The sequence below is a fragment of the Catharus ustulatus genome, chromosome 10 (genome assembly GCF_009819885.2).
Source record: "Catharus ustulatus isolate bCatUst1 chromosome 10, bCatUst1.pri.v2, whole genome shotgun sequence".
In the NCBI taxonomy this organism is placed as follows: Eukaryota; Metazoa; Chordata; class Aves; order Passeriformes; family Turdidae; genus Catharus; species Catharus ustulatus.
Window position 1 is genome coordinate 7,248,448 of NC_046230.1, and position 12,707 is coordinate 7,261,154.

Consider the following 12,707-nt stretch of genomic DNA (forward strand, 5'->3'; position numbering starts at 1 on the left):
ACAGCTGTCCTCTAGCACACACCAGCGGGACACAAACGCATGGCATCCAATTGCAAATCAAGGTGACCAAATTTAAATGCACTGCTTCCAGCTCTGTAGTTTAAGATATTATTGAATGAAGCATTTTGTTACTCTCCTTGAGTTTTTATAATAAATATCAAAAAAACTATATAAATAATTTCAAGATCTTTGGGAAATATATCAGAGGTAATTTTGCAGGTACTTGTAGTTTAAAAATAATGAAAAATCCCAAGACATTTTTGAGTTGTGTTTGGTTATGCAAAAGAAGCCAAAACCCTGAAGTTTAAAACAAAGCTGGAACACGCTTTAAAGAGGGGGAGTAATAAGCTGATTGTCTGCTTTTTGCTGTTATCTCCCGTATTCAACTGTCCTTGTTAACATGTCCTACTTAACAGCTCCAGGGGCTCTGCTCTCACCCAGAGAAGGCACACATGCAGTACCCAGGGAATTCCAGGGGAATACCCGGAATGGGAGACAAACACAGAACGAAGGGACAATGTATCCAAACAGAGGAGACAAACTCGCACGAAGCCTAGGCTACTCCAAGTGCTCACTGTATTCATGAACTCCAAAGCTGAGAAAGGTCTTGGCCAATTTAAGGTTTGGCTATGACTAAGTAATCTAGATAACCTGAAGAGTGACCCACTTTCTGCATTACAGGGAGTCACTATTCCTGCATTTATTTATCTGAACAAAAGCATCACATCCAGGCTTAGGTCAGTCATATACTTACTCCAGTCTTTTCCTAGAGAGACTGCTAGAAAAAGCCCACTTTAAAACACATTTAAGCACTCCTTTCACTTCTTTGAGACAATCATGGTCACCCCTCAGACCATGCTATGTCTTTAAAAAGGGAACAATACAGCACTGTAAGGTCGATGTACTTATGGGAGGCTTTCAGAGGATGACCAAATAAAAGAGAATTACATGAAATACTCAAATACTTGGACACTCTGTGGAGAGCATGACAGGGTCAAAATAAAGGAAAGCAAACAAAAAAAAAAAAACCCCAAACTGATTGTTCTGCAAGCTTTGAGGTTGTACATAGAGCCTACAGAAGCACTGCCACAAAGATGCTATGGATTTACAGCATAAACTCCTGCACAGCTGACGCAGAAATCAAACCACATGCTTTGTTTAAAACCAAACTGCATGTTTCAAACACTGTTTGATTCTAGATAATCAGTAAGAGGAAGAAAAGTCATAAGCCCTAAGAAGGCCACAAAGTGCATAAGAAGTCATTCATAAAATAAAGCCATTGCACATGATGCACAGTTCAAGTGTACTGAAGTACCACACTGGAAGAGCTGAGAGCACAATTCTGTCCATGCCAGTGTAGCAGCACTTATATGGAGAAAGCTATTGACCCCAATTTATAAACCATCTTTCTCATAAGGATAATGGATGCAGACTGAGAAGATACCTGTCTGGAAAGCTGTAAAACTTACTGTAACATTAAACTGCTTGACACTCCAGTTGTATGGATTTTGGAAAATTCTGTAAATTATGACAGAATAAACCAGCCAAGCCTCTCTGCTGAATACAAGGCATTATTTTGCAACTGCCTTACAGAACAAAACCAATGCCTGAATTATCAGACAATGTGGAGGACAAGATTATAGCTCAGTACACAGCCTCAAGCTGACAGAAGTGATAAAGCAATTATCAGGGGGAATGCTTTCAAGAAAATATAACTTAGAATTTCTCCATCCTTCTGCACAGAGCCTGTCTGCACTGACAAGACCTATCACAACTTCAATTGGTTTCTGCTTTCTGTCACCCTAGCCACAGTGATGTGTGTTCTCCCCCAGTACTCTCATATAAATACTGGTAATCCAAGGCAGGATTTGCCAGCTTGTGCTTAGGCAGCATGAAACTGAGTGAATTCTGTGTTCACAAAAAAGAGGCTGGACTAGAAGAGGTTTCTCACCACATTACAAATCTTAAAAAAGGCTATCAAGTAGCATTCAGCAACTTCTTCCTCAGCTGTGGGAGTGACCTGAACAGGTTGGCAAGGAAAATTGATGATACAGGACAATGTTTCATAGGCCTATCTCTTACTTAAGAAAAGTTCCAGAAAAGAAAAAAGATGATGCAGCAGGACCAAAGTCCACATATACCAACATTAACAGACTGATAACATGAAGAGTGGAACAATCAGATCCTCTCTCACTAACCTACAACACAGATCAAACATCAAGGATAAAAAAACAACAACAATCAAAACCAGCTACAACAGGTATCACCTTTTGTAGTGAAGAAATAACTTTGAGTCCCTGCACCATACTTTGTCTTGAGGTAGCAACATGGAAAACTTGACACACTTACCACTACCTCAGTCTCTTAATGAATCTTCAGAGCAACTACAAAGTTTCAGGTATAGAAAGCTATAAAAGTACTGTCTTGCCCATTGCTCCAACAGGTTACTGTGCAGTAAAACAGAACAAAAATGATGTAGTTGAGAGCAATCACTAAGATAAGTTAATAGGACTGCCCAGGAACATATTTCACGTCCCCTCCCTCACCCATCGGGTCTCTGAGGATGACTCAATGGCTTTGTCTAGATTAACAGATGCAAAGAAAATAATTCTGAATTAAGAGATGTAGGAAGGCATTCCCTAAGGGGAGTTCCCATTTGTCACACTGACATGAGACCACACAAAGGCAGCAAAATTATTCAGAGTTGCCCACAATCAACCTTCTGTTTGTCCACAGCTGCTTGCTCCTGATACAACGTTCCTTTTGCCCACCACATTGGCATTGACATTCAGTGGTCCACTCCAGTCTTTCCATTTTCCACCTTCTTCCACCTTGTCAGACTGCTATCCATCGAGTAAGTAGACTACAACTTCATAGGTGGACATCATGATCGCCGTGTTTGGAATCTGTCTGATCAGGTGTGTAGTTAAACCTCGGTAAAGGGAGCCATACCCCTCCTCTCGCACAAGCAAAGAGAGTGTCTGGAAGAAAGATCTGTATTTTGTTCCCTCTTCTCTTAGTCTTGTTCGTACAACCTCTGTACAAAGAAAACCAGGGGAAAAAAGAAAAATTGAGTGGCTACATTCACCACTTTTCATTATTTTTCCCCCACCAAGTGATCAGGGATTTTTTTTTTTTTTTTTTTTTTTTACACAAAAATAACCCTCCCCAAGTTCTCAATCTCACAACTCCTCTTTAAAAGACGGAGGAGGAAGATGAACAGAGTAGCGAACCAAGTATGTGTAGCAAGAGAGCAAGTATTAGGTATTTGACTAACAGGGCAAGTTGATTTGCTTCGCTACAATCCAGAAGAGGACTGTTGCTTGGGCTTACATTTTAGCTCAGAAGCTGACATTAGTGGAGTACTCAGTTCATTAACAAACAATATACACACACCTACTTCGCAGGAAGCTCAAGTGCAACTGACACACAAACTAGACAGCCTGTTTGCCTAGAAGGGAGGTAAGAACTTGCTGGCACATTATGGAAAATTGCCGAGTATATGGAAAGACTCCAACTGAAAAACTATCTTTTTGAGTACCCTGGGCCATACCCAGGCAAGTCCCTTGGCAAAATAAACATTGCCTAAGAAAAGGTCATGCTGGATATCCACTGTAAAGCACTTCCACTTCTGTATACTCACATTGACCTGCTAAATCTGATATCTAGACATGGAAATATTTCTTGCACAAGTAAGCCAAAGTTGGCTACAAATCTCACTGAGAAGACTCCCTTTGATAGATGCGACTCAGGGTCTCAGTTGCACATGTCCCACTTACCATGGGGATATGCTATTGATGTTGCACATGTTTTGGAAGTGGCAGCAGCCATCATCATTCGAACAAAGTCCGATGCTTCTTTAGCTGATTCATCCTCATTGTCCATGGCAGAAGCAGTCTTATACTCCAGTAATTTTTTCTTAATACTCTCATAAATGACAAAGTGAATGACAGTCTCAGATATGCCTGCGTAGGATGCGGACATTCCCCGGTAAAAGCCTTTAAAACCATCCAAGCGATAAACCTTGCGGACACACTCAAAAGCGCTCATTCGCTTCTCTCCTCGATTCCTAAAAAAAGGAGGAAACAAGTCCAAATATCAACTGGTGCAACCAGCAAGACTGGAAAGTTATTGAACAGCTTTGTAGTGACAAGAAGACTTAGGAGATGCCCAGCACTGATGCTGAGGGGCTCCAAGTCACTTGACAGCCTCCAAGGCCTTCAGCACTAAACACAGGTAAAGCATTACACAGAGGCCAAGCCAAACTCCACACAGTGACTGAAGTATCAGAGAAACACTGAGCAGCTTTAGGCCTCCCCAACTCTCATGCAATAAAGGACTAAACTGCTTGGAAACCGACTGCCAAATGGGCTATCAATGTCAGTGACTCATGAGAAAAATGACCATTTCCTTTTGCATAATGGATTTGCTCTAATTGTTGCCTCAATAAAGAGCTCCACAGCATTCAGCGGCTAAGAGTTGAAAAAGCAGCCCTCAGCATTACAGCTCTCAGCAAACAACTGCACAGCAACCAGTGCAACACTGGGAGCTGTTATTTGATTGAACTAAGCCACTGCTCCTATCAAGGAAAATGCTCATTAGACATACCTGTTTAAAGCAGTATTTGGCAAATGAAGTTTTATTCTCATTTTGAGCTTGCGTACTGAATTGAGTTGTGCATACTAAAGTAGTTAGAACACTGTACACAGCTATGCAAACCTGTGACAACACTGCATGAGGTGTGCTTCACTACAGCTACCAGTGCAGGCACATGGATTGTGCCAGCAGAGGTCTGAGTGAGCAAGTCACAGGACAAAACAGCAGATAACCTCCTAAGCAGTTGTGTAACTCATAAGGACACACCATATGGCATCATACCAGTCTCTCCCTATAGGTTTAAATAGATGGGAATAGAGAGGTCTGTCTTCCTTCCCATTTGCATGAAATCCTACTTTACACAAATGGTTTATTGTGAAACTTGAATCAATGATATGGTAAGTCCAAACAACTTACTGACTATCCCACATTAGGACAGTTCCTGTTTCTATCCATGAAAGAAGTCTTCCCCTTTTTATAGGCTAGAATTCATTGTAGGTAAAAAAAAAAGCCACAACAAAAATCCCTGAGGATGCTTAAAGCCTTTTTCTAAGCATTTGCTATAATACTGAATCCATATTTCAGGAATGTTTAGCTCAACAGTAAAAGAGAACATATGACTGCATGAAAATGTAAGCACCTGGTCTGTAGAAGATGATTTTAATCAAACTGTTAATCTTGTAATTCATTCCAAATTTGCTGGTCAGTCTACTACAGTGCCTCAAGCATGTCTCAGAATGGATTAAAAAAGAGAAGTGACAGCATAACTTGTCAAGAGACCAGCATCAACTTGGCAAATCTGAAATGCTGAATATTTAAGAATTCATTCTATTTTGGAGCACAGAACAGATTCACAACACTTGAGTACAATCTTAACACAGCAGTGATGTTTCCTATTGTCGCTTTACCTTGCATCAAGCTGCAATCGTGTCTTTATCAACCAAATGGGATTAGTTGTTGTGATTGCAGTAAAGCCTAAAAAAAGTAAAAATAACATAATTAGATGTGATAATATCACAAGAACAGCTGCATCTAAGTTCCAAATGCACACAGTTAAGATACAGTGGATGCAAAAACTCGGACTATACTGATTGTTCTGAAGTCCCCATTTTACTAATATTTTGTGAATCCATACAGCCAATAAACACTTAGATGGTTTTTAAATTTTACATTAATACTGAATAAGTTTGATTCTTAGCAAGAGATGCCCCATATAAAACAAGCCAAATTAAGTACAGTTCTCTGCCTATCTAATACCAACCCTATTTTGACACCAGAGAACAGCAGTGCCAACTACACAAATATCAGCCAATTGGGCAAAAACGTCAGTAAGAATGCATTGCAGAGACAGCAATAGCAATTTGAGATGCTCTAAAACATTGCCTCAATTTACTTTGTTACCTGAAATACAATCCGAGTTTAAAAGCATGCAGACTGAATAAATACTACTTTTGGTGCAGTTAAAAGGCATTTGTTACTGTAAATTAAGAGACCTTTTAATACTGAACTATAAAAAGAGCAGTTATATTTCAGTGCTAATCTTTTATTTAGTATTTAAAGCAGCGATTGTTGGCTGGCCTTGGAATACTTTTACAAGCATATGAGTGTTTAAATTGTTAAATACTATGACTTCTAACTATTCAGACAGACAGCAACTACTCAGGCTTGCATAAGGGCCAAAGGTTAAAGCTTTGATTTTCAGTCCACTTAAGAAAACAGAAGAAAAAGAAAAAAGGAAACAAAAAAAAAAGGAAACAAGAAAAAAAGGAAAAGAAGTAAGAATCACTCTTACTTCTGCACAACTGTGGAGAGAGAGAAAAAAAAACAGAGTGAAAGGCAGCTCTGAAAAAAGTAAAATTAAAAAAATCATCTCAAGCTGTAATACCACACATGCACCATCAATGAGGTGTCATGTCTGCAGGAGAGAACAGGAAAAGGGAAAAGCTGGAACATGGCCAGGCAAGAGATGATAAATTTAGACACTTGCTCTCTAGGTGACACACATGGCTGGTATATAACTACAAAGACATACTGCCCTCCTGCAAAGGGATGGACTGGGAGAGTGGGGAAGGACAGAGTTACCTTGTTCAGTGCATGGTTGGGGCATGGTACTTATCTAGCAACAGGCTATTGACAAGTTTATCATATCACTAACAGCTCACACCAATTGATTTAGCCAAACTGGTTGCATAAGTTACTCCTGTTCAATCACAATCTAGGTTTACATTGCACACAAAGGTCTGCAATCCTCAGAAATGCCAGGGGATCTTAACTGTTCTAAGGTTTGATCTGTGCCCACCCTCAAAAGCTTAAACAGGTCATTATGGTTTTCAGTTCAAGTTCTGAAAACAAGTTATCAGATTTGACAGTAAGATTGAGATAGTTTTCTACACCAGAAGAATAAAAACAGATGGGAGGCTTCTGGTCAATTTTTTGATTAAACCGATTTTTAAACTGACTCAAATTTGTTAACTAAGCAAATTCCTGTGGTGGATAAAGGTTTGGAGTTGACTTTCTTTTTTTCTGATTCACTACTCATTTTTCCTATATCTCAGTACTTATAAAACCTTCATATGATGGAGTGAAATCCTAACAAGCCAAGAGTTTTCTGTCTCTAATTCAGGGGGGTAAATAATGATGTAAAAACTCATAGCACTGGGTAACTACTCTGCCATAACAAGGCATGGGATGTTTTTACCACCACATGTGCAAAACAGGCTCTGTAGCTCAGACAGCCATAGCCTGACTTGTCACTTAATGTCACAGAAACTTGACTGATTCCGATCACACTTGAGCCTGTGTTCAACTACATTGAAAGGAAACTTCACTCTTGCATGTTTTTATTTCTTTACACTGGCACTAATCAAGTTTTAATTTTGTCTGACTTCCAATTAGAATCTTTGTGGCATGAAGTGCACTAGGAAATGCACAGAACTGCAACAAAGGCTTTGAAATGAGGTAGGGGGAAAAAAACCCAAGAAAACACTCGCTTTCCCTACCAACATATCTTCCAGGAAAGACTTCTCTAAAAACCAAAACTAGCTCTTAAGTCTCTTCTAGTTCTTAATTACAAGTGAACAAAGTAAAAAAGCCTTTTGCATTCCTATTAAAGTTGTACCTTTTGGAATTTTCTAACTCCTAGACTGTAACACAATCTTTCTCATTCATATTCAACTCATAATAAGGGTATCTGCAAATCCTGAATTTACAACAGGCATTGCATCAGTGGCAGTGGCTGAGTGACAGCAGTGACTGTACTCACCCACAGCAGCAGCCTCATACTTCTAGGTTGGCTGGGAAGAGTACATTGGTAATTTCCACTGCAAAGTGGTTGGCACAGGATGCAGCCCCTACTCTACTCAAAACTGCACTCCTGGGGTCACTCTAAGCACCTCCAACAGTAAGATGAGACACTCAGCAACATGGCAAATATTTCTCCCCATGGCTGTTACAGGTCTAAGTTGACAGTTCAAACCACAGTTTTCAAATCAAAGGGCCTTCAATAATTCAGGTTTCAGGATGAGATGACTACAGGCCAATTCTTACAGCTAATGTAGCAAATGCAGTTAGTGAAAAAGAAAAATTGAGTGGTGCTGACAACCAAGGAAAGCCCTCCAAACCATGAAACATACCATTTGGCATCCTTGAGAAGATAAACTTTGGTTTTGAAATACAGAAAATCTGCAGCAAATATATTTGTTAAAACAAACTTTTGGGGCTTTCAACAACTACCATGAAGTTCCATCAACTGTTTCCTTTTTTCTTTTTAAAGGCCTCAATGATCTTTATAATACTTTGCAATGCCTGTCAATGTGTTGCATCCTCATCAAAGGTCACAGATTCATTACAAGCACAGATAGATCTGGCAATACTACAAACTCCTGCAGCTTTATTGTATCCAAGTTTCAGACAGAATTATCTCAATCTACTTTTTATCCCAGCTACTGACAGGTAAGATCCCAGGTATTCCTATTATGCATCGTATTTCAAGGGATAGGGTTGGTGCTTTTTAATCTATAAGCCAATGTAACTGATACAGACGCATGTGAACATGGAATGAATTAAAATTTAAAAGTAGTAAAATAAAAACAAACCAAAAGAGTAAACAGAAAGAGACAAGAAAGGGTTATATACACATATTAAAAGAGAAAAAGAAAAGAGGTCTTTGAAATAAATGTGATAACACAGAATATCAGCTGCAGCATTTTAAAGGGAGCTCTGGAACACTGGGATTAAAAAAAAAAAACAAAAACAAACCAAAATGCCTTGTTTAACCCAGTAGGGGCTTCCAGTTGACCAGAGCTAAGTACAGTAGCAGCTCTCAGTGAAAGGTATTTCCTACCTTTCCCTGAATGGCACAGGAAAAAAAAATTGCTCTAAACAGAGTTAAGGAAAAGTGATGCCTTTGCACAATGTACATCATCTGAGATCAAGCTAGAAGTGTCTTCCCCTTACGTTGTTTATTCAAAAGATATCACAAACCCAATGTGTGGTTCTTACACTAGAGGCTGCAAGAGATGCTCAGTTCAGTACTCACGAGGTTTAAGTTAGTCCATATTGCTGCAGGAAGTGACCTGCGGAGGGGGAGCATGAGATGACACGATCTCACTCTTTTCACGGGAGAAATGTACAGTAAATGCCTAAAATAGACACAGGCTTTTCTGTATCATAACAACAAGCAGTGACCTCATCAGACACAAGTGTACAAATCGAATCCCAGAGGAAGGATTTGTCAATTAGTTATTGGGAAATCTAACTCTTTGCAGGTAAAAGTTTAGGAAAAAAAGAAAAATAATCAAAACAGGCCACAGATATTAAAATAGATGTGTAAAATGCACTGAGTACTGAAATTTCTGCTCATTTGCAGCAGTTTAATTTTACACCTCCAAATACTTACCTATATAGCAAAATTTAGTGAACCCTCCTCCTTCCCCACTCCCTTGAAAATATTGTTCAGTAAAGCTAGCCTAGTCTTGGGATGGAAAAGATGCCTTATGAAATCCAGCTTTCTAAGTTCAGTGAACTAAATAAGTATTATATTTTGTATGCATTAACTGTGTACATAGTACTAAACTTACAAAGTAATGTATCTCTAAGTAATAAAGTGGTCTCTGTCATTTAAAAATAAATAAATAATAATAAAAAAATCCGCATTTGGGTTGGTTTGCCAGTAAAGTTCTAGAAAAAACAGCAACAGCATACAAAGCAAAGTAGTTTTGCAGCAGATTTGCAACCATGTTGTCTGATTGAGGCTGTGAATCATTAAAAAAGCAAACAAGAAAGCCATACAGGAATCAAGTATTTCATTCAGTTCTCTACAGCTTTTCTTCTCTGTGGTGAGAGAGGCTGAGTGCAATGAGAAGGCAGAGTTTACAGCAAATCCAAGAACTTAGCCTAACTTGGAAATGTCTCTTGAACAAGTTTTACAGCAAGTTTAGATATATTCCCTGCCCTAGTTTGCCAAAAGAGAATCATGATATGCTGAGGAGTAAGCAAAAAGGATTGCTGAGTATTTCTTCATGTCAACACAGATATATTAGGTATGAAGGGGATATGCTCTATATGCTAGAAACTAGCACAGCAAGAAGACAGCATTCATTTCTGTTTGCATAAGGCATCAGTTACTAATATGCAGATATTACTTGACTCTCCTTGGGATAAAATAAACTTAGTAAAAGAATCTTAAACCCATAAACAGGTATTTTGAGAAAGAATCAGACCTAATCAACAAAAAGTAAAAAGTGCTTAAAATACCGTACCTTGGTTTTTCATTCCCAAAAACACCATGTGCATAAAACAGTCCTTATTTAACCATGACATCAAGTCTAGCCTGAGACATGTATTAGCATGACACAAATAAACAATTTAAAGTTGACTAAAGTTCATTTTCATAAAACAATGTTACAATTATTTTTAAAATATGTTTTTGCACCATTTCTGTATTTTGCAACCTACAGGAAAAGCTTGGTAAATGCAAAACCCACTTGATGCTAATTAGGTATTAGACTTGATGAAACAGAAAGGTCATATCCAACAAAACACCAACCCACCAAAAACCAATAATAATAAAATCAACAAATCAACAACCCTCATTTAAGACTGAATGACTCAATTCCTTACTGAAACCAATGGCAGCTGAAAAAGAAAAACACCAACACTGATTATTTTTTACTAATTCTGAAGTATTTATCCACCTCGCCAATTTTGAAATCTTAGGTTCCAAACCAAATATTGCAATGATCCTCTGTATTAACCTGCAAACCAAGTAAGAGCTCACATTTGATCTTTTTCCTGTTATTTTGCCATTTCTTTAAGGTGACTTGCATCATATAGCAATACAAACCTTGCAGGTAAAACTGTTAATAGCTGGTTTAAGTGCATTTTCTGAAATATATTAGAATTACAAAAACAAGGTTAGCACATTCCCAAGAAAGCACTGTTAATTTTAACTGCAGTGTCCTTTCCATATATCAGAGTAACACCAGAAGAGAGAATTGATATGTTGTTTGTCAAAGAACCTGAGAATTTCTGTACTGTACAGCAACAAGACCTATGGTGTGAGCCTGCACTGAGCATTCTGTTTCACTGACTGTGGTTTTGAAATACAACTGCAGAACCTGAGAAGTATGAGAAAGTTAACAGCCCTAAGGGTTGTTCAATGTTAAAACACAGAAGTAAAATAAAGGCAAACAGCAAATAAGGCTCAAATCCATCTTCCCAGTCTACTGCAGCTGTATGCACACATGCACACCACCAATCTTCTGGAAGGGAAGCAGCTACAGAGCTCCATGACAAACTACAGCCTGAGGCTGCCAACACTCAAGGAAAAGGCACCACAGCACATGTGCTTTGCAGAACGAGGGCAGGAACTTCCAAAGATGAGGAACACTCCAAATCTTCATTTGTCTGCAGCACTGCATGAGATGCACACAATTGAGGACAGACTTGTTTATATCACCCATACTTCTCCCTGCCCCCAAATTAAGGACATCTTTTATTCCCTTGATAAGGGCCTAAAGACTCTTGATCTTTCTTGATGCAATTAACTGATTAGGACAAACTCTTCATTAAATCCCCTTCCATCCCATTCCCCATGCTGCTCACCTACAAACAAAAACACTTCTAGATAATAAAAACACCAAACACTGCATCATCCTTGTTTGACTTGGGCAAAATAAGAGCTTCTTACACTTTAAAGATTAAAAACTGTCACAACACTTCATGTGCCAGAGATGAACATTAGTGTCATTTAGGTATAAAGCTAATGTCACTTATATTTTATACACTATATAAAAAACTCTATGTATCAGATTATTAGCAAACATTAAATAGAAAACTAATCCTATTCCTTATTCTGACATCACACCTTTATCAGTCCATTCCAGATGGTATTCACATGGTATTCACATTCTACAGACTGGCTGCAAAATTTGACAGGACACAGCAACTTCAACAATTAAATTGTTAGAATTGATCTGTAAAGTGCCCATGACCCATTAAAAAACCTGAACATTTGTTTTTGTGCAGGAAAGGACAGGCAACAACAGATAAAGTGGTGCCAACCCAAGTTTTGATTTTCCCAGCAGAAGCCCATGACCATAACTCTGCTCAGTAGTCTTTAAGTCCCCCTTGTTAATGATCCCAAAGCACAGAATATACAAATCAAGCAACAAATACTTGTAGCCGCTAAAATACAGAAAAGTTGCATCCATAAAATAGGAATTATTTCTACAGAGATGAAAACACATTAAAACTATGAAAAATCTGCTCTTCTAAGTCTTTAGGGGAAGAGCAAACTTCTCAGAGACTGGTTGTCCTGGTCTGAAACACTAGTATATGAACAAAGGAGGAGGGAGTGTTACATACAATTTACACAAATAACCACAGGCACATTTCTGAAAGACAAAAATAAGTCAAATATACAAAGCTGTAGCAGAAAGTGGTGGCAAAAAAATTGATTAAGAAGAATTAAACCAGAAGTCAGTGCAAACACTGTTTATAGCCTACAGAGCAACAAGTGACTGTTTTGAAAGGTTACATTTTTTATTTCACAATTTACAACTGAAAAAGCAGTCATGCAGATTTTCTAGAGAACACTGTTCATACACACA

At 38.5% G+C, this 12,707-nt stretch overlaps 1 protein-coding gene across 1 annotated transcript in view; it reads right to left on the minus strand.

Annotated features, from left to right (window-relative positions):
* Nucleotides 1–366: 366 nt before the first annotated feature.
* Nucleotides 367–12,707, minus strand: part of SLC25A36 (solute carrier family 25 member 36) — a 28,600-nt gene continuing 16,259 nt past the window's right edge. Inside the window, exons 5-7 of the mRNA XM_033068577.1 lie at nucleotides 5,505–5,571; nucleotides 3,780–4,069; nucleotides 367–3,037 (exon numbers count right to left, since the gene is read on the minus strand). Of these exons, the coding sequence (XP_032924468.1) occupies nucleotides 2,844–3,037; nucleotides 3,780–4,069; nucleotides 5,505–5,571 (551 nt within the window). The 3' untranslated portion in view covers nucleotides 367–2,843. The remainder of the gene's footprint in view (nucleotides 3,038–3,779; nucleotides 4,070–5,504; nucleotides 5,572–12,707) is intronic.